This window comes from Jatropha curcas, chromosome 5 (assembly GCF_041381405.1).
Source record: "Jatropha curcas cultivar XTBG-Jc1 chromosome 5, XTBG_Jcur_1.0, whole genome shotgun sequence".
In the NCBI taxonomy this organism is placed as follows: Eukaryota; Viridiplantae; Streptophyta; class Magnoliopsida; order Malpighiales; family Euphorbiaceae; genus Jatropha; species Jatropha curcas.
In genome coordinates, this window is record NC_143155.1 from 1,066,900 (window position 1) to 1,085,372 (window position 18,473).

Here is an 18,473-nt window from a genome sequence, read left to right on the forward strand (position 1 = left end):
CCCTTGTCACAGAGAATAGGGGCCGGAGCAAGAGTAGAGGTCCAAGGCATGAAAAGTCAAGTGGTAGATCCAAGTCCAGAGAGATGAGAAAGTATTACCATTGCGGTAAGGAGGGTCATCTCAAAAGAAATTGTCATTTACTCAAACAAGATAATGCAAACCGAAGACAGGAGAATGATAGAAATACATCTGCTACAGTCTCAGGAGAAGATGGTGAGGTGACTTTAGTCACTCATGATGCAGATTGCTATCATGTTGGAGATGCAGATACCGAGTGGATAGTAGACTCCGGTGCTTCATACCACTGTGTTCCAAAAAGGGAATACTTTTCCACTTATAAAGCAAGAGATTTTAGCACTATTAAAATGGAAAATAATAGTGTCTTGCAAGTGGTGGGAATCGGTGATATCTGCATAAAGACAAGTGTCGAGTGCACATTAACACTTAAAAATGTGAGACACATTCTAGATCTTCGATTGAACCTGTTGTCTGTGAGTGTACTGGACAAGGAAGGCTATCACCATCATACAGGTGACGGTAATTGGAAACTCAGCAAAGGGTCTTTGGTGGTGGCGAGAGGAAAATTATGTTGCTCGCTATATAAGACGCACGCAACAATATGTGCGGGTCAACTGAATGCAGTTGAAGATGATGCTTCACCAAATTTGTGGCATAGGCGGCTGGCACACGTTAGTGAGAAAGGGTTGAATATGTTGGCTAAGAAGTCTCTCATACCATTAACCAAAGGTAAAATAAACCCTTGTGATCATTGTTTATTTAGAAAGCAACACCGTGTCTCATTTTTGAAAAGCTCTAGAAGGAGAGACAACAAGTTGGAGTTGGTACACTCTGACGTATATGGTTCCATGGAGTTAGAATCACTTGGAGGAAGTAGGTATTTTCTTACCTTCATTGATGATTTCTCACGAAAAACATGGATATATTTGTTGCGCACAAAAGACCAAGTATTCAAGCACTTTCAGCAATTGCATGTGATGGTGGAAAGGGAGACTGGAGTAGCATTGAAGTGTTTGCGCACGGATAATGGTGGTGAGTATATCTCTAAGGAGTTTAGAGATTATTGTAGTCAGCATGGTATCAGGCATGAAAAGACAATTCCTGGTAAACCGCAACACAACGGCGTTACTGAACCGATGAATCGCATCATTGTTGAAAGAGTTAGATCCACGCTCAAAATGGCCAACTTACCTAAGCCATTTTGGGGAGAAGCTGTCAATACTGCTGTCTACCTAATCAACCGACTACCTTCAGCACCATTGGATTTTGATATTCCGGAGAAGGTCTGGACAGGTAGAAATATTTCATACTCTCACCTGAGGGTATTTGGCTGCAAGGCATTTATGCATGTTCCGAAGGAGCAGAGATCAAAGCTTGATGACAAGTCAGTTCCTTGCACTTTTGTTGGCTATGGAGACGAAGAGTTTGGCTATAGGTTGTGGGACCAAGTGAAAAAGAAAGTTGTCCGGAGCCGAGATGTAGTATTCCACGAGAATAAGATTGTGGCAGATACAACTTGTGAAGAATCCACAAGTGATGGTGCTATTGATATTACACCAGGAAGCATTCCTACAGATGATGCCACAGGAGGAGGACTGCCAAAATCAGAACGAGAAGAAGAAGAAGAGCCAGTTGTAAGGGATCAGGAGACAATTGTAGATGATAACAGTGATACAGAGGGTGTTGAGTAGGGGGAGCCGGAGAACCCCATTTCACCAGAAGGAGTTGAACCTCAGTTAAGAATGTCAACCAGAGAACGCCAACCATCTACAAGGTACCCTAGTTCTGATTACATTTTGATTACTAATGAGGGGGAGCCAGAAAGCTTCCAAGATGTGCAATCTTTCAAAGACAGAGATTGCTGGACAAAGGCCATGTAAGAGGGGATGAATTCTTTGAAAAAGAATGACACGTATGAGCTGGTGAAACTTCCAAAAGGGAAGAAAACACTCAAGAACAAATGGGTATACAAACTGAAGAAAGATGATGGCAACCTAGTGAGATACAAAGCTCGATTGGTCGTCAAAAGCTTTACTCAAAAGAAAGGTATTAACTTTGATGAGATTTTTTCACCAGTTGTGAAATGAGTTCTATTCGAGTTGTGTTAGGTCTTGTAGCCAATTTGAATCTTGAGTTGGGGCAGCTTGATGTAAAGACTGCATTCTTGCATGGGGATCTAGAAGAAGAAATCTATAAGGAACGACCAGAAGGTTTCAAGGTCAAGGGAAAAGAGGACATGGTTTGTCGCTTGAAGAAGAGCTTGTACGGGTTGAAACAAACACCACGACAATGGTATAAAAAGTTTGATTCTTTCATGGTGAATCAAGGATACAAAATGACAGATGCAGATCCTTGTGTATATGTCCAGAAATTCACTGATGGTAAATTTATCATCCTTCTCTTATATGTTGATGATATGCTAATCGTTGGACCAGATGCACATATGATTAGCAAGTTAAAGAACGATTTGTCAAAAGCATTTGACATGAAGGATTTGGGATCGGCAAAGCGAATTCTCGGAATGCAGATTATCCGAGACAGAAAGTCCTGCAGGTTATGGTTATCGCAGGAAAAATATATTGAACGAGTTCTAGAGAGGTTCAATATGAAGAATGCTAAACCAGTTAGCACTCCGCTTGCCGCTCACTTCAAGTTAAGTAAGAAATCCTACCCATCAACAGAGAAAGAAAAAGGAGATATGTCAAATGTTCCATATTCTTTAGCGGTCGAAAGTTTGAGGTACGCGATGGTGTGTACGAGACCAGATATCGCTCATGCAGTTGGCGTTGTGAGCCGATTTCTGTCAAATCCCCAGAAGACACATTGGGAAGCAGTGAAGTGGATCTTCAGATACCTGAAAGGAACTTCAAAGTTATGTTTAACTTTTGGAGGTGAAAAGACTGCATTTGTTGGCTACACAGATGCAGATATGGCCGGTGATCTTGATGAAAGAAAATCTACATCAGGATATCTATTTACATTCTCAAGGGGAGCTATTTCATGGTAATCAAGATTACAAAAATGTGTTTCATTATCAACGACTGAAGCAGAGTACGTTGCAGCAACGGAAGCAGAAAAGGAAATGCTTTGGTTAAAGCGATTCTTTCAAGAATTGGGTGTGCAGCAGGAAGAATATATAGTTTATTGTGATAGTCAAAGTGCATTAGACTTGAGCAAAAATACTATGTATCATGCAGAAACAAAACACATTGATGTAAGATATCATTGGCTTAGACTTGCCATTGAAGAGAAGCAGTTCCAGTTGCGAAAAATCCACAAAGACAGAAATGCTGTCGATATATTAACAAAGGTCGTTCCGAAGGAGAAGTTCGAACTGTGTGTCAAAGCGGTAGAAATGGAGAGTCCCACCATGTAGTCGGGAGGGGGAGAATTATTGTGGGATCCCTCCGACATATAGGACCCACACAAGTTTGAAGAAAGAAAAAAAAAGAGTCATATTTTTTTTGTTGTTCAAAGAAGGTTGCGCGTTGGATGCGTTAATTGCGCGCAGTCGGTGGATGCGTTGATTAACGCATCCCCTTCTCCTATAAATAGGAGAAGTTTTTCCCTCAACAAATCGTACAAAAACAAAAGAATAGAAATACATAGAGTGTATAGACTTTTAGGAAAAGGATTCCTAAATTTGGGAAAGAGAGAAAATAGTGAGGATCATAATTTTTGGGTGTTTTTGGAAAACACTTAGAGTACCACTATTTTTGTAATCTCTTTTGTACCTACTATTTTTAGTAGAAGAATTATTCGGAGTTTTTGTCTCGTGGACATAGCCCATAACAGTTGAAGGGTGAACCACGTAAATCTCAGTGTCCTTATTTTTCATCTGGCATTTACGGTAATTATTTAATTTTTACCGGGGTTATTATTTCTGGTGGATTCGATCGTCAATGTCCAATAAATAATTATTAGAGCATTTTTCCGCGGGCCCTACTCGAAATCAGTTATAATCCCAACAACCTCGACTGCTGCAACAGTAGCTTGGGCTACCTCACCCTGATCCTTGGCACAAATCCAATCATGAAAGTACCTCAAACCCGATGAGACAACTAGAGTCGGTGGAGTGCTCACCCCTTGCTAGATAAAAAACATTTCTATGGTTCCAGATATTCCATATAACTGCTGCCAACTCAGCAACACGATCTGCACCCCCCGATTGAAAACAAGATAAAAATCCAGTGTAACAAGCCATCTCCAATGAGTTGAGATGTCTCAGAACAAAAATTGTGCTAGCACTCAGTCGCTCTAACACAGGTGACCAAAGCATGAGCAACTGACTCCTCCATACCACAAACCGGACAACTCGATGGAATATCTACCCCTCGTTGATGACGCTTCAACTTCATTGGTAAAATATCAGGACAGACACGCCAAACGAAATGCTTGATCCTGGGGGGTAAGCGCAGGCCCCACAACTTCCTCCAATCCACCCAAATCGGACCCAAGTTGTGCCTGAGAAACGATTCCGCTGTAAGATAATAGCCGGACTTTACCTGGTAAATCCCATTTCGGGACCAGTGCCAGATAAGCTTGTCCTCACCATTATTACTGAACGGCATGCGCAGGACAATCTCAGCATCAACAGGGGTCAGCAGGCCCCTAACCAAGTCCTCGTTCCATCCCTGCCCATGATCATTTTTCAAGTCCGCAACACAAAGATCTTCCATACCTGGTAACACATCTGATTGAACATAAAAAGACATATTGTTGAGAAGCCAAGGTTCCGACCAAATGTTCACTACATTCCTCGATCCTGTCCTCCATCTCATCCTCTTACAAGCATATTCTTGGAAAGCAAAATGCTCCTCCATGTGAAACTGGGGTTATCTCCAAGGAGGCTACCAAGAACAGCCCTAACAAATCCCCATCCGGGTAATATTAGACAAATGATAATTTTTTTTTAATATTTTCCTTATATATGTATATTTTTTAAATCATCCTTTTCAAATAAAGTCTAAGTATTTCAATTTTCATCAAATTATAAATATTCAACTGTATGTTTTTGAAAAAATAAAAAGAAAACATGTGCTCAAGTATTATTTACACAAAACCAGAGGAGTGTTTCAGTAATTATTCCATTTCATTTTATTCATTTCTCCAATTCGATTCTCTGCAAATGGAAACGATGCAGTTTTTTATTTCTTCACTCCACATTTCAATTATTCCCTTGCCGGAAAAGGCACGCCATAATTAATTCGATCCTAAACTTCGCCAAACTTCCATCTCCAAGATGACACCTCAATCTTGTCTCTTTGCCAAACCCAGACCCCATAATTCCCAAACCCATTGACATAAAAAAGGAAAAAAAAAAAATGCTTACTCTGTTTTTCTGTTTCCCTCGTTTCCTGTGTCTTCTCTGTTTCCTCCGCCACCTTCGCCGCCTCCACCATGCGTCCACAGAATTCTCGGACCAAATCAATTCTCGCCACCAAAATTCACATTATGGCCTTGGATGGCATTGTCAATGTGAACTCTTTATTCACTTTAGCTCTCTTTCTTGGTCTTGCTTGGTACCCTGTTCCTGACCCCACCATTACTCTTGTCACCGATCCTTCCTGCACCGCCAGCTCCGCCATCGTCGAGAACTTAGTCACCTTCCATGTTTATTCCTTCAGTTCCTTCCTTTTCTCCAGCCTTGTTGCTTTGGCTCTCAAGCAGGCCATAAAGATTGCAGATAAAGATGATGATAATATTATTAGTGTTGAAGAGTTAGGGAGTGCTTCTCTAGTGCATGTTGACATGGTGGCTTTACGGGTTGGGACTTTGGTTTCTGGGTTTGGCTCAGTTTTCGGATGTGGGTTCTTGATGATGGCTTTGGTGAATTTAGTGCAGATAAAGTTAGGGATTTTGGCTTGTGGGAGTTTGTATACTGTTGCTGCAATTGGTCCTTTGGTGATATTGGTTCCCTTGGCTTTAGTAATCTATGTTTTCCTCATGCTTTATTCCTTTACTCGCTAGAGTTTTCTGAATTTATGTTCATAGAATTCATGAAAAGATTACACCTTTATGTTTATTTATATGTTGAAATTGTTAAATGGCAACTGTATTGAGCATTTGAAAATAGAAGTGTGTAAAAATTGAGCAAATGCTCAATTTATGATTAGATGTTTCTGATTATGCTTGTTTTGGCCTTCCTGAGTGAAAAGGGCATATTTTTGTTGTTATTGAATTTTGGCAATAGCTGATTTCTGTCGTGTGTTCATTGTTGAAACTGTTTGGTTTCAGCCAGAAAATTAAAAAAGCTTTAATTTTTAATGAACTTCAAGCATCTTTGCTCAGCATCTTGACTATATAGATATGAATGTGATCTACTGATTTAGGTGCATAATCTGGTGGAATTTGCAGTTTTAAATTGCAGGCTGTATTGGGAATGGTTCTTTTTGTCTCCTAAATAATATTTATTATGATCTTGGGAGTTGGTAATGACAGTGGCTAAAATTTTGTTTTCTTAATATAATAATAGGTGTAGATGTCAAAGCAGGATAATTTAATCTGTGAAGGCAATGGACGATGCGGTTGCTTCACCACATTTTTAGTTATCTTTTGAAGTTTTTCATAAAAAATGATAAAAAAAATTGGGTGTTTTGTAGTATTTGCTTCCCCTGGACTGCCACTAGAGAAGCATGTGCAGGTGCCTTCTAATTCAAGTACCAAAAGGTCCAAAAACCGAAGGACCTTTTGGTTCTCAAAGAATGCATCATATCGCCTTCTCATTAGATTTAAACAAATTTTTGTATTGGTTCTCCATCTATTTGTTCTTTTCATGTTTTGAATTCATATTATAACCATTGCTTGATTTATTTTGCTGGGTGAAAGTTTGCCAGAAGGATTTGATCTCATATTTGGCATTTCATGGGTAAGGATCTGGTTGCCATCTTCACTTTCCGTTGTTTATGCTTCATCATTGCCCTCCTATCTGCATTTTCATTTATATCCTTTCTCTCATGGTTTCAACTTTCTGCTCCATGCTATTTCAAAGCCCAAATGATACTGCAAAAGCAAAACCAACCTATTAATCTCCTCCTTTTCCCTTCTGCTTGGAATCATCTTTCTTTTCCCTCGGAACCACCTTCTAAACTCCTTAAAATTGCACTCTTTGTAAAGAAATGGCCTCATAGATCTCATGCTGGAGGGCTTGAACGGCATGCCTTGACCCTTCATCTTGCTCTTGCCAAAAGAGGGCATGAGCTTCATGTTTTCACCTCTTCTCCCCCAAACTCCTCCTTCGCAAGGTATCCGCTGAGCAATTTATACTTTCACCTTTCAAGACCAACCGCTGCTGGTTATCTGGACCAAGCTTCAGTCTGGAAGCTATTTCAGACTCAAAACTCAACAGGAAAACCGTTTGATGTGGTCCACACTGAAAGTGTTGGGCTCTGGCATGCTCGGTCACGGAACCTGACCAACTTAGCTGTTAGTTGGCATGGGATTGCATATGAAACTATTCATACTGACATCATTCAAGAAATTTTAAGGAATCCTGAAGAACCATTAGCATATGCGTTGACTGAAAGAGTTACCAAGGTTGTTGAAGAGGTCAAATTTTTCCCTGATTATGCTCACCATGTTGCTACTAGTGATCATGCAGGTGATGTCCTGAAAAGGATTTATATGATTCCAGAAGAACGAGTTCATGTTATTCTTAACGGAGTGGATGAGGAAATTTTCAAGCCAGATGCTATGAAGGGTAAGGAATTTAAGCAGAAATTTGGTGTCACAGAAAGTAGATCATTGGTTTTGGGCATGGCAGGGAGGTTGGTGAAGGATAAAGGACACCCCTTAATGTTTGAAGCCCTGAAGCAGATCCTAATGGAAAACGATACAATTCGAGAGGACACTGTTGTTCTGGTTGTTGGTGATGGTCCTTGGGGTCCTAGATACAGAGATCTTGGTGTTAATGTACTTGTTCTGGGGCCATTAGACCAAGCTCAACTAGCAAGGTTCTACAATGCCATAGACATTTTTGTGAACCCAACTCTCCGAGCTCAAGGGTTGGATCATACTTTGTTAGAAGCAATGCTTTCTGGTAAACCTGTGATGGCCACTAGGGTAGCCAGCATCACAGGTTCAGTGATTGTTGATAAAGAAATTGGTTATGTCTTTTCACCAACGGTAGTTTCATTGAAGAATGCTCTCTATAGAGTTTGGGAAGAGGGCAGAGGAGTCCTAGAAGAGAAAGGTAAGGCTGCTATGCAGAGAGGGTTGCGCCTGTTCACTGCTACTAAAATGGCAGCTGCTTATGAAAGGCTTTTCCTTTGCATATCAAATAATAGTAACAGAACCGAAGATTATTGTCAATACCAACCTCCACTAGTTGGATAGCAACATCATTACCTCATTCAACATTGACAGAGCTAACAGGGAACGACATTGAACATTGAGACTAAGTGGTAAGGTTGAAGCTCTGGAGAAGGCAGCTGTATAGAGCTTTTCAAGAAGAAAGTACCTTCTTGTATTGATCCTTTACAGAATTTGGTAATTGTATTTATCGATCCATACTAGTTTCAACCATTTGAAAGGCGACATAACATTCATTTTTTCCCCTTCAGACTAATGGTAAACTGGCTTTATAATTTATCTGTTGCTGATATCTGAATCTTCTTGCTTTTAATTCTCTTACTTTAATACATTTGAACTTGCAGATTCACAGGCTACATTTTGCCTCAAGCTCCGACAAAGTCTAAAATTAGCAGCCTCAAACGAGGTAAGTGTGCTTGGAAGTAACATCTGCAGATGGCTTAGCAATCAAAGTTAGGGACATGAATTATGATTTACAATTATGAAACCAGAAAGAAATTTAACATTTATGTATGGAACTACATGTTTTGCCTAGAAAACAAGATTGGAATTCCTAGCACTAAAATTAGCTGCAGTCATTTCTGCATGTGCTCAAAGTTTCATTAATTGATGGCAATAATTCTTCAAATTTAAGGTTCAAAATTGTACCTCTCAGAACAAAAGCACAAGCTTATTTATTTTGTTCGAGTTTCATAAATGTCTACAAACAATAGGAAAGATACATAAACTTTAGGAATTGAACCTTCAAGTATATATGCTGCATATACAACATGAAGAGCATTGGGACAACATTCATTGGTGGTCTAGGTAAAAAAGCAGAAAGATTTAACTAGTGTTACAGTATTTCTTAAAAATCTCTTGCATTGAGGCTACACTCATATCAAAATCATGTCTTCACAGGCAGAAAAATAATACAAATTGCTGACAAGATCTATCCACATCAGCTGCTTATTTATTTTGCATCTCTTCTATCATTATCATCTAGGCTTTATGAATTCCTGCAATATAAAAAAGAAAGGAACAGAACAAACAAAATAAATTAGATAAAGGTCCCAGAAAAAAATCTCTAGTTGATCATTTGTGTATCTTAACTCAAATGAATATGTGTGGTTGCATCACATTAGCTGATCGTGATTGATAAGTTTAATATTTTCACTGTTTACACTATTGAAAAGGGTTCCATTACAGGCAAAGCATAATTCTACCCCTGCCACTCTTCCTACAAGTGGCTAAATGGGAAACTAAAAGTAAAACCCCACTTTCAGGAACTAGAATAGATACTGCGATAGGCATTTTCTTGTGTTATCAAGATGTGCTGAGATATCCTTCTGCTTTAATATGAAATTCTAATGCCTTTTGTTAAGATAATAGCGTGGGATAGAATCCCACATGGAATAAAAGCAAGATGTTGTAAGACTTAGGTACCATTTGAAATTGCAATAACAAGTAGCAGATTTTAGGCCAAAATTGGGAGTAATTTAGTCGGTTCATATGGACCCGTTTTTCCTCCTAATTTTAGCCAAACTGGCCCCTTGATATAGATAAACTCTCCAACCTCAATGACTTAACTTTTAATGTGGGTTCTCCCAAATCCATATCAAAATTCTTTCAACACCTTCTATCAGAAATTACAACAAAAAACAAAAAGAAAAAGAAAAGGAATTACAACTGATGAGAAGAACAAAAGTGGAAAAACAAGTATTAATTGCTTTAGAACTTGTCTACATTGGTATTGCAGTATTTATAGATTGTGTTATAGTTCTGGTAAATTAGATTCTTTATTATTTTATACCTTGAAAAATAGATGGAGAATTCATATGCCAAGGGAAGCGAGGTCCTAATAATAAAGCGAACCTGCGGAAAAAGCAAATTAGAATCCTTAGTTTATCGTTATAGGCTATAGCAAGAACAGGAGCTTAAATACTATTTGCAGCTTCATTTATGACATGTTACCTTGCCACCAATTTCCTCTAGAAGCACCATTTGAATTGTTTCCATTAGGATCATCTTCTTCCCCATCTTTATTGAACTAATTCATTCACAAAGCACATTAGCACATTTACTTGATGCATAATCTAAATTATTTGGTGTGCTGATAATAGCACAGGCTATCTACAATTGAAGACTTACTAGGGGATATGATCCAGAAATATTATGACTATTTGGATGCTGAGAATAATTATCTTGCCCACCGTAGTAAAGTGATGAACTTAGATGACATGGTTCTGCTCTTTCTTCCATAAAAATTGAGTTTCTGTCCTTGTTGTGCATGTTATGTTTTGCAGCTTCGCTAGTCATAGCTGTATTGTTACAAAATACACAATATAAGGCAATTTTCTCCAAGCTTTTCACTATAAACAAGTGATGATCAATTCAAGAAAATGCAGGGAAATGGATGTCATACTTCTTTCAAGTTCTTTACTATATAACGATATAGAACAGGCCTAATATAACAAACCTGGAGCTCCTTGTTTTGTGTTCCAACCATGATTTCCGGAAGACTGCTTTTGCCAGGTTCCTATCATCTCAGTGCCAGAAGGTTTCTTTCCTAAAACCTGAACAACCAAGAACAAAGTTCAGATGTAAATTATCATTAGTCTAATAATCTTGTGGTCGAACACCTAATGACCGTCTTATATTGTAAGAGATTAGGAATTCAAATTTTGATATTTTCAATCGCTTTCAAAAATCTTCAATGTAGCATAAAAGAAAGAAGAATTTCTAAATTAAGCAAGTTTACCTTTATAGTTCAGTTCAAAATTGGCAGTCTATATCACAATTTACATCAAACAAAAAGCACAAAACTAAAAAAGGAAAGAAGAAAAGCATAAAACCATATATAGTATGCACTTCACGAGCAACTTCCAAGTTATAAAACTGTATAAACCTTCCCTTCCCTCCTCATTTTCCAAATTATAAAACTGTACGCTCAACATTCAAAAACATATAGAAAGCCTGAAAAGAAATTTAAGTTTCATAATGTAAGTAAATGATGTAACTATACCTTAGACGGAGGTGGAAAGATAGAAGCAAAGATTCCAGTTGAAGTTGGTGGGGGCTCTTTTGTGCCAAAAAGATCAGCTGTGAATGAAGAAGAAGAAGAAGAAGAAGAATGTTTTTCCTTCTTAGAGTCCATTGTTGCCTTTTCTGTACCTTGACTAACTAACCAACTACACTAACAACCAGTCTCCAAGAAACACTACAAGTTTATTAAAACAGAAGAAGGAAGAAATCTAAACTGCCTTGTGAAATCATCAATTATGTCTCATATATATATATACAGTTCTACAGACTACACCAGACGGCACTGGTTGTGCCGCCCATGTGCCCTTCTTCAACAAGAAAAAGGAAAAAGAAAGAAAGCCCACTCTTTTATTTTATTTTAGTAATTAAGATATCTTTCTTTCTTTTTTTTTTTTTTTTTTTTTGGGAAATCTGATATGGGAACTTTTTTTTCTCTGCAATTCTCACATTCTCTTCTTCTCTCTTGTAAAATATAATATCCTACTTCCACCGCCACCACCATGATCATCATCTTTTTCTCAAGAAATACAAATGGATAAGTGCCACGTGGGGTCCACATGTCATCCTAATTGGACAAGCCAATGAGTGACGTGTGTCCTGTAATGGATAATTGCAAGTTTGCAACCTCTCTTTGTTTTGTAGAGTCACATAAACTTCCCCAATTCAAATGACCCCATATCTCTAAAAGTAACAAAGGTTTTTTTATTTTTCCTTATTTTAATTTTATTCTCATCATCTTTCCTAACAAATGGTCCTTCCTAAAAGTAACTTTATTGAATATTAATTCCAACTAAGCATAGCCATGGATTAATTTTAAATCGGAATCAAATTGGTTAAGTTAAAAATTAACTGCAGTCAATAATTTTTTTATTTCCATTTGAAATTGAAACTATATGCAATAACTGATCTCGATTATTCATTTTTTAGAATCAAAACTGCCCAATTCTAATTGGAACCAAAAACCAAAAAATATTATCTTTTACTATTTATTTATGTAATAAAACTAAAAAATTTTTTAATTCATTGGAGATTTTTAAAGATCAAAATAACACTGCGGGGTTGATAATCTGAATAGGATAGCTCAGTGACAAAGAGCTTGTGCAAGCATGATCATCATCATGGGTTCAATTTTCCGCATTACAAACTCCCCTTGAAATCAACTAGCCCTTTTGGTGGAAATTTGTCAAGTTTGTGGACCACTGTTAAATCACACTATTCCTTAAAATGGAAGTAATGGTTCTAGAGCCGTATGCATGTGAGCATATCCAACTTGAAGATTTTAAGAGTGAAAAGGAGATTTCAAGAAATCTCCAGTCTTTGATCAATCCAAAACAAGATAACTAGATAAGGTTTGTTTTTCCACTCAATATCCCTTTTGTACGTGGATAGTTGACTGCATTGTTGCCTTCAATTGTCAAACTATAGTTACTTTCTTTCTATACCAATATGCCATTCAAATCCAGATCTACCAAATTCATAAAGGCCAAGCAATTGTACTTTCTCCTCTTTTTTTTTTTTTTTAATTTGTTTAATAATTAGAAAAATAAAAGAATTCATAAATTATATATCTTCGGTCAAATCTCATAGATTTACCCTGAAATTTATGTGATTTGCCTTGTAACACCTTCAAATTTTCAGAGATCTATTACGACTCTACGCTTTTACATTTCAGTAATAACTATACCCATCGACAAAATAAAATATAAAAATATAAATCATGATTGAATTCTTACAAAGTTGTTATTTCATTTTGGTGAGGAGTATAATTATTACTGAAATGTAAAAGTATATAATCGTGATAGGTTCCCACAAACTTGAGAGCGCCACAAGACAAATCGCATAAACTTTAGGGTAAATTGGGTAAATTTATGTATTAAGCCTCTTTTTTTTTTTTATTCATATCGAATACAACAGGTGAAAATCCTCGTGGGTCAAAAGAATTTATTTTGAAACTTCTCACTATCTATATAAATGGAATACTAAACAGATCGCAACTGATCGGCTATTAAAAGGCAAGATATTTGTTTTTAAAAAAAAAATTTAAAAAAGTACTTTAGAGTAATAAATTCAATCACCAAAGAACTTATTCTTTGGAATAAAGTTCTTCCAAATCATATTTTTGGTTAATTTAACTAATATCTGAAGTGGGGTTTCTTAAACTGTAACAAGATTCCAATTTGAAACAACAATTAACAGAATATTGGATTAATTTGATAAGAATCATCCAATGATTAACGTAAAGCCTAATGCGAAACTCCTCGATTGGCTTGGCGGCTCACTTGCATTTTGACTTTAGTGGCAAAAAGTTTTGCCAAATTGGGTCATTTTTCCACATGATTAGGCTTTGGAAGGTGGGGTTTGGTCACGGAAATACAAGCAACCTCCTCCTTTAGTCCGGTTTATCCACAACTTGGGGATATAAAATTCATTCCAATATTCCTGATTTCCTTCGTAAAAAAAATAAATAAATAAAAGATATATTTGTTCCAATAAAAAATAAATATAAACGAACCTAAAAGGGATGGTTCAGTGGCAAAGAATATTTGCGGGATTGATCATTATGATTTAGCTTATAGATTCGATCACCAACCATTTTACCTCCGAGGCGAACGAAAATTAATCAGATTTGTGGACAGTTAAATGGACACGGGCCTAATATCTCGTGCAAGTATCAAATAAAAATAAAGATAAACTTGCTTTTACATTTTCTACATCTTATCTGTTAATAAATTTTATTAGTAATTTAATTTAATTAGTTATTAGTTTCCTATTTAAATTTAAATTTTATTCAATGAACGATAAAAATAAAAAATATTAAAAGAAAATAAAAATCTTTAATAGTGTGTATATATATATTGTGTGTGTTATACACACGTGTGTGTATTTATTTTTTTGTGTATATATAAAATATTATAGTAACCAGCATTTTATGTATTCAATTTTGAATTTGTGCGGCCTCACATATGTTTATTTAACTTTATTTTATTATAATTACTATTGTTTATTTTCAACAGAAAATCATTATTTTCTATAAAAAAATAACTATTATATTTTTACTGTTGAGTGAAAGTTATATTTAATATTAATATTAGAGTATATTAGGAAAAAGTAGGAGCAAAATTTACATTCACACAATATTAATTAATTTTTTTTAATTTGCGTGAAAATTGAAATCAGTCTACACTCGTGGGACAAAGAGAGTATAAAAAGAAAAAATGAACGATTTTGAAAACGTGGGCGGCAGGATTCGAACCTGCGCGGGCAGAGCCCACATGATTTCTAGTCATGCCCGATAACCACTCCGGCACGCCCACTTTGCCTGTTTGCTCTATTTTTTTTCCATTTTCACCGTTTGCGAACCATTTTCCCCTTCTTCAACCTACTGATGCCCTCATATGAATATTGAGATTTTTCTATGTTATATAATTTAAAATTTTTTCCAAGTAAACCTTTATTGAAATAATGATGTGAGAAAAATTGAAAATTATGGAATGTGAATGAAGAAAAACAGAAGTGATTCAAACATAAAAAAGTGAATATATAGATACATAAAATTAAATTAATATTTTATGGTATTACAATCGTAGTTAAAAGTTTAAATATAGAAAACTTGAAAGTGTTATTAATTAGGTATAAATATATAATAAATTTTATTTCTACTCCGCAACTAAAAAAATCCTGTTATAATATAATTATTTAGTTTTGTGTGATGCACTGTAGGTATAGCTAAATTAGCACAAGTAGTATCACTTAATATAAGCATATTCTTCAAGCTTTAAGCTGGTGAAATAGCACATATTTAAAAAGATTAACTTTGACAAATTCGCAGGCTCAAATAAATCATAAATCAAAACCAACATTTCAATTTGACTTAAAAGAAAGAATAAAACTCATATGTGGAGTAGTTATTTATGAATCCAAAAAATATCTATTTTGAATTATATTGCATCAAGTTTGATCAACTGAAAGAGTCCCCATAGTCCACCATTCAGCTCCATCCTCCGAGGGGAAAATTACAAGGAAATATCACAGCTTTACGAAATTCAAATCCATGGCAATGTGGTATGTGTTCTTGCATAGAAAAGCCAACTCTCACTTTAAGCGGTTGAGAAATGAGCATGCCCTTCAAGAAAGGAATGAATTTGGATTGAGGAGAATGGTGGCATCAAATTAGTATTACACATGAAACAATTATGTAATGCAACCAGACACATGCACAAACATATAGAGAAAACAGAAGCAGCAGACTTGACTTCAAACCAACTAAAGTAATGAGTTTGAGTACATAAACAGCATTAGTTTAGTAGAACACGCAGAGAAAGACCTTAGCAATCAGGAACAAATTACTTATTTCATGCCAAGTTCTGGGTTTGTTGGGAACTCCTAATTTACAATGTCTCTATTGCCTCTAAACAAGCCAATGAACATCTCCAAAGAAGCATGAACAAAGTGTGATACGAAGGAAAATATCTAAATATAGATAGTACCTCATGCACACCTTAGTGAATGCCAAATATCTCTTCCGGAGGATCATAGAAATGTTTTTCAGGGAACAGCTCTTCATAATCTTGCTTCACTCTGTTTCTCAAAAGTGGATGTGGTAGAAGCCCCTTTAACAAAATCCTAAACGGTAATTCATCCGGTGGATCTGGTGACTTCTTCATGTCCTCATATATATTCATGGCATCAGCAGGAGACCCATCCCTCAAGAATCCTCTGATGATTTCTGTGTACATTTGAGAATCTGGGAACAAATTCTCATTTCTCATCACTTCCCATAGCTTCATTGCTTCATCCATTTTCCCGCCTCTTGTTAATGCAATGATCAAATCCTTATAGAGATAGACATCAGGCTGATACCAGTCTTGCTTTTGAATCACTTGAAAAATCTGAAAATAAATTTCAATGATTGGACCATCAGAATTTCTTTATTCTATATCTTTTTACTTCCAAAATGCTTTGTTTTGCTCTATGAGATGGGTCTATTATTTAGATTTCTTTCTTGTTTTGTTACTGAATTTAGTGAATTTACGTACACATAAAAATTTTTGCAGATAAAAAAGTTTTGTTTTCTAATTCTTCCGTTTATTTTGGTTCATCAACGTTATGGAGACAAGGAAATAAATTGAAGTCATACTCATAGTTATTACATGATACTGCAAGGTTAAAGTAGTGATGCAATTCCATAGGAATAAGCTTAAATAAGGCCTAACTCATGAAGACTCTTTTCACTACACAGTATAAGTTTTCCTAATAATGTTAAGTTAATTATCCAGATAATAGAGCAATGACCAAGAGCCAATATTTCATTGAAGCATTCTATCAAACAACTTAGAAGCAGAAGAGTATAAACCCAAGCTGCCTCCACACCTTCATTGAACTAAAAAATAACAACACTAAATCAAGAACAATAAATATCAAATGAGAAATTTTAAGTACAAAACAAATGGGATTTTTAAAAAAAAATTAAAGAAAGAAAAGGAACAGTGAAGAACGAAAAAAGAAAGAAACTTTAGCAATAAAAGAACAAACCCACAAAATCAAGAAAGAGAACAAATAAACTAGCAGTCACCTTGGTAGCCAAAGAGACCTCTTCTTGGCGCTCAAGTTCAGTTAATACAGCAATCATGTCCATTTTCAACAGCCTCAAAACATGGTTTTTTATAAACCTTTGAAGCTTCTCTTCATCATCTTTAAACCTCTTTAATCCTTGAATTACAAAAAGCGCTTCTTTGCCTATAAGCTTCTTGCCTCTCCAAAGGGGTCCTCTCGGCCTCCCATCGTGGTATTGCCTTAACCCACAAAAGTAACTGTATGATAATATATTTGAATCTGAATATGAAATTTGGGGCTTCGAAGGTAATGAGATTGGTATTGTTGGTTTAACCGTTTGGTTTTGAAGGAATACTGCACTGAGTTTTGCTATTTTTGATCTTGAAAACGCGCGAACAGCCATTACAAGTCTATTTAGTAGAATTGGGCTACAAGTCATACAAAGGTTTTGGCAGAGGAGCAATAGGGAGCAGAACAATGACTATTTATTTACTCTAATATCTCAGAAAATCTTCAAAATAAATTAGAAATACATAATTTAATACAAGTACAAATTAGGAGAAAAATGTAATTTTTGAATAATATAACATATGGCATGAACAATAAGTTGGTTACAAAACAGTCCTCGTGACTTTAGTAAATTCACAATTTTTTACGCGCTTTCTATACATTATTCATGCAAATGTTGATATTGGGAAGAACCAAACATTAATTAGAAGATGAGATTGCATAAATTATCAATAATTTAGAATAAGTATATTTATTTATTTATTTGTCAAGTCATCTTTGAAATTCTGCCATATTTATATATTTTTAAATTATATAAATATATTTTGAGTATTAATTTATAGGCCCGTGCCCTAAGTTTTAAAATACACAGTTTTTATTTTTAATATTTGTATGAACTGGAACATAAGTAGGCCAATATTTGGACTGGACCAAAAAACTAAAACCCCACAAATGTAAGTATGTGTAGGGATCGTAAGGGGCATTCCGAGAATTGAACTCGGGACCTCTCGCACCCTAAGCGAGAATCATACCACTAGACCAAATGCCCATCACTTGCTTATCAACCCGAAAACTTGGATAATAAATGGTCAAATATTTGTAGTCATTTAGAGGTTTCAGAAGGGTGTCTCTGTATCTGTATGAACTTATATTATTCAGTAAAGAAAGCTGCATATATTAGAAAGAAGCATGATGATGGGTTACTTGGACAGAATTGTATACTCTTGATCCAGAGAATGGATATGATCGAAAAACACCTTTGGCATATTCAAAGGAAGGAGACAAAGTTCTGTTGGTTAAGAATCGTACGAGAATTACATGGTTTGACCTTAAAGGGTAAACATATGAACATCTTGCAATTCCCAACCTTCCTTCGCACTACATTCAGTTGTTTCTTGGGAAAGCTTTGTCACTTGGTGATGACAGTGAGTTTGACGGAAATGTCAAGTTGGGAGAACTTCTTAGTGATTGGGAATACAACTGACAACCTTCTGATGACTATAGGACCAACCAATAATAGTTAAATAACTATAGGACCCATTTTAAAAAAATAAATGCTA

The 18,473-nt window shown here is 36.0% G+C and overlaps 4 protein-coding genes and 2 non-coding genes across 7 annotated transcripts; 2 read left to right on the forward strand and 4 right to left on the reverse strand.

Annotated features, from left to right (window-relative positions):
- The first annotated feature begins 5,268 nt into the window (after window positions 1–5,268).
- On the forward strand, window positions 5,269–6,133 carry LOC105629906 (uncharacterized). The gene has a single exon (XM_012211552.4). It carries the CDS (start codon window positions 5,419–5,421, stop codon window positions 5,986–5,988), a length of 570 nt encoding a protein of 189 aa, XP_012066942.1. The 5' UTR covers window positions 5,269–5,418; the 3' UTR covers window positions 5,989–6,133.
- A 618-nt stretch (window positions 6,134–6,751) lies between these two features.
- On the forward strand, window positions 6,752–8,497 carry LOC105629905 (UDP-Glycosyltransferase superfamily protein). Its single transcript, XM_012211551.4, has one exon. The coding sequence runs from the start codon at window positions 6,883–6,885 to the stop codon at window positions 8,350–8,352; it is 1,470 nt and encodes a 489-aa protein (XP_012066941.1). The 5' UTR covers window positions 6,752–6,882; the 3' UTR covers window positions 8,353–8,497.
- A 674-nt stretch (window positions 8,498–9,171) lies between these two features.
- On the reverse strand, window positions 9,172–11,823 carry LOC105629904 (uncharacterized). The gene is made up of 6 exons (XM_012211550.4): window positions 11,333–11,823; window positions 10,787–10,883; window positions 10,459–10,628; window positions 10,282–10,357; window positions 10,121–10,182; window positions 9,172–9,326 (listed from the first exon to the last, which is right to left on the reverse strand). Exons 1-5 carry the CDS (start codon window positions 11,462–11,464, stop codon window positions 10,166–10,168), a joined length of 492 nt encoding a protein of 163 aa, XP_012066940.1. The 5' UTR covers window positions 11,465–11,823; the 3' UTR covers window positions 9,172–9,326; window positions 10,121–10,165.
- A 2,761-nt stretch (window positions 11,824–14,584) lies between these two features.
- TRNAS-AGA (transfer RNA serine (anticodon AGA)) lies at window positions 14,585–14,666 on the reverse strand. The gene has a single exon. It is a non-coding gene; the product is annotated as a tRNA-Ser (tRNA).
- Window positions 14,667–15,195: 529 nt separating this feature from the next.
- LOC105629907 (Pentatricopeptide repeat (PPR) superfamily protein) lies at window positions 15,196–17,419 on the reverse strand. Of its 2 annotated transcripts, none has more exons than XM_012211554.4 (3): window positions 16,925–17,419; window positions 15,851–16,241; window positions 15,196–15,475 (listed from the first exon to the last, which is right to left on the reverse strand). In XM_012211554.4, exons 1-2 carry the CDS (start codon window positions 17,342–17,344, stop codon window positions 15,852–15,854), a joined length of 810 nt encoding a protein of 269 aa, XP_012066944.1. In that variant the 5' UTR covers window positions 17,345–17,419; the 3' UTR covers window positions 15,196–15,475; window position 15,851. The 2 variants fall into 2 exon arrangements, with proteins under 2 accessions (XP_012066944.1, XP_012066943.1); XM_012211553.4 differs by having other exon boundaries at window positions 15,840–16,241; window positions 16,925–17,418.
- A 471-nt stretch (window positions 17,420–17,890) lies between these two features.
- TRNAP-AGG (transfer RNA proline (anticodon AGG)) lies at window positions 17,891–17,962 on the reverse strand. Its single transcript has one exon. It is a non-coding gene; the product is annotated as a tRNA-Pro (tRNA).
- Window positions 17,963–18,473: the final 511 nt, after the last annotated feature.

What these genes read in the sequence shown, in the direction of transcription:
- LOC105629905 (XM_012211551.4), top strand. Translation starts at nt 6,883, where the DNA reads ATGGGTAAGGATCTGGTTGCCATCTTCACTTTCCGTTGTTTATGCTTC.
- LOC105629906 (XM_012211552.4), top strand. Translation starts at nt 5,419, where the DNA reads ATGCGTCCACAGAATTCTCGGACCAAATCAATTCTCGCCACCAAAATT.
- LOC105629907 (XM_012211554.4), bottom strand. Translation starts at nt 17,344, where the DNA reads ATGACTTGTAGCCCAATTCTACTAAATAGACTTGTAATGGCTGTTCGC. An exon ending in AGGTCTCTTTGGCTACCAAG is followed by an intron (nt 16,242 to 16,924) that starts GTGACTGCTAGT and finishes ATTTATTTTCAG; the next exon opens with ATTTTTCAAGTGATTCAAAA.
- LOC105629904 (XM_012211550.4), bottom strand. Translation starts at nt 11,464, where the DNA reads ATGGACTCTAAGAAGGAAAAACATTCTTCTTCTTCTTCTTCTTCTTCA. An exon ending in TCTTTCCACCTCCGTCTAAG is followed by an intron (nt 10,884 to 11,332) that starts GTATAGTTACAT and finishes TTGGTTGTTCAG; the next exon opens with GTTTTAGGAAAGAAACCTTC. An exon ending in TTTCTGGATCATATCCCCTA is followed by an intron (nt 10,358 to 10,458) that starts GTAAGTCTTCAA and finishes TGAATGAATTAG; the next exon opens with TTCAATAAAGATGGGGAAGA.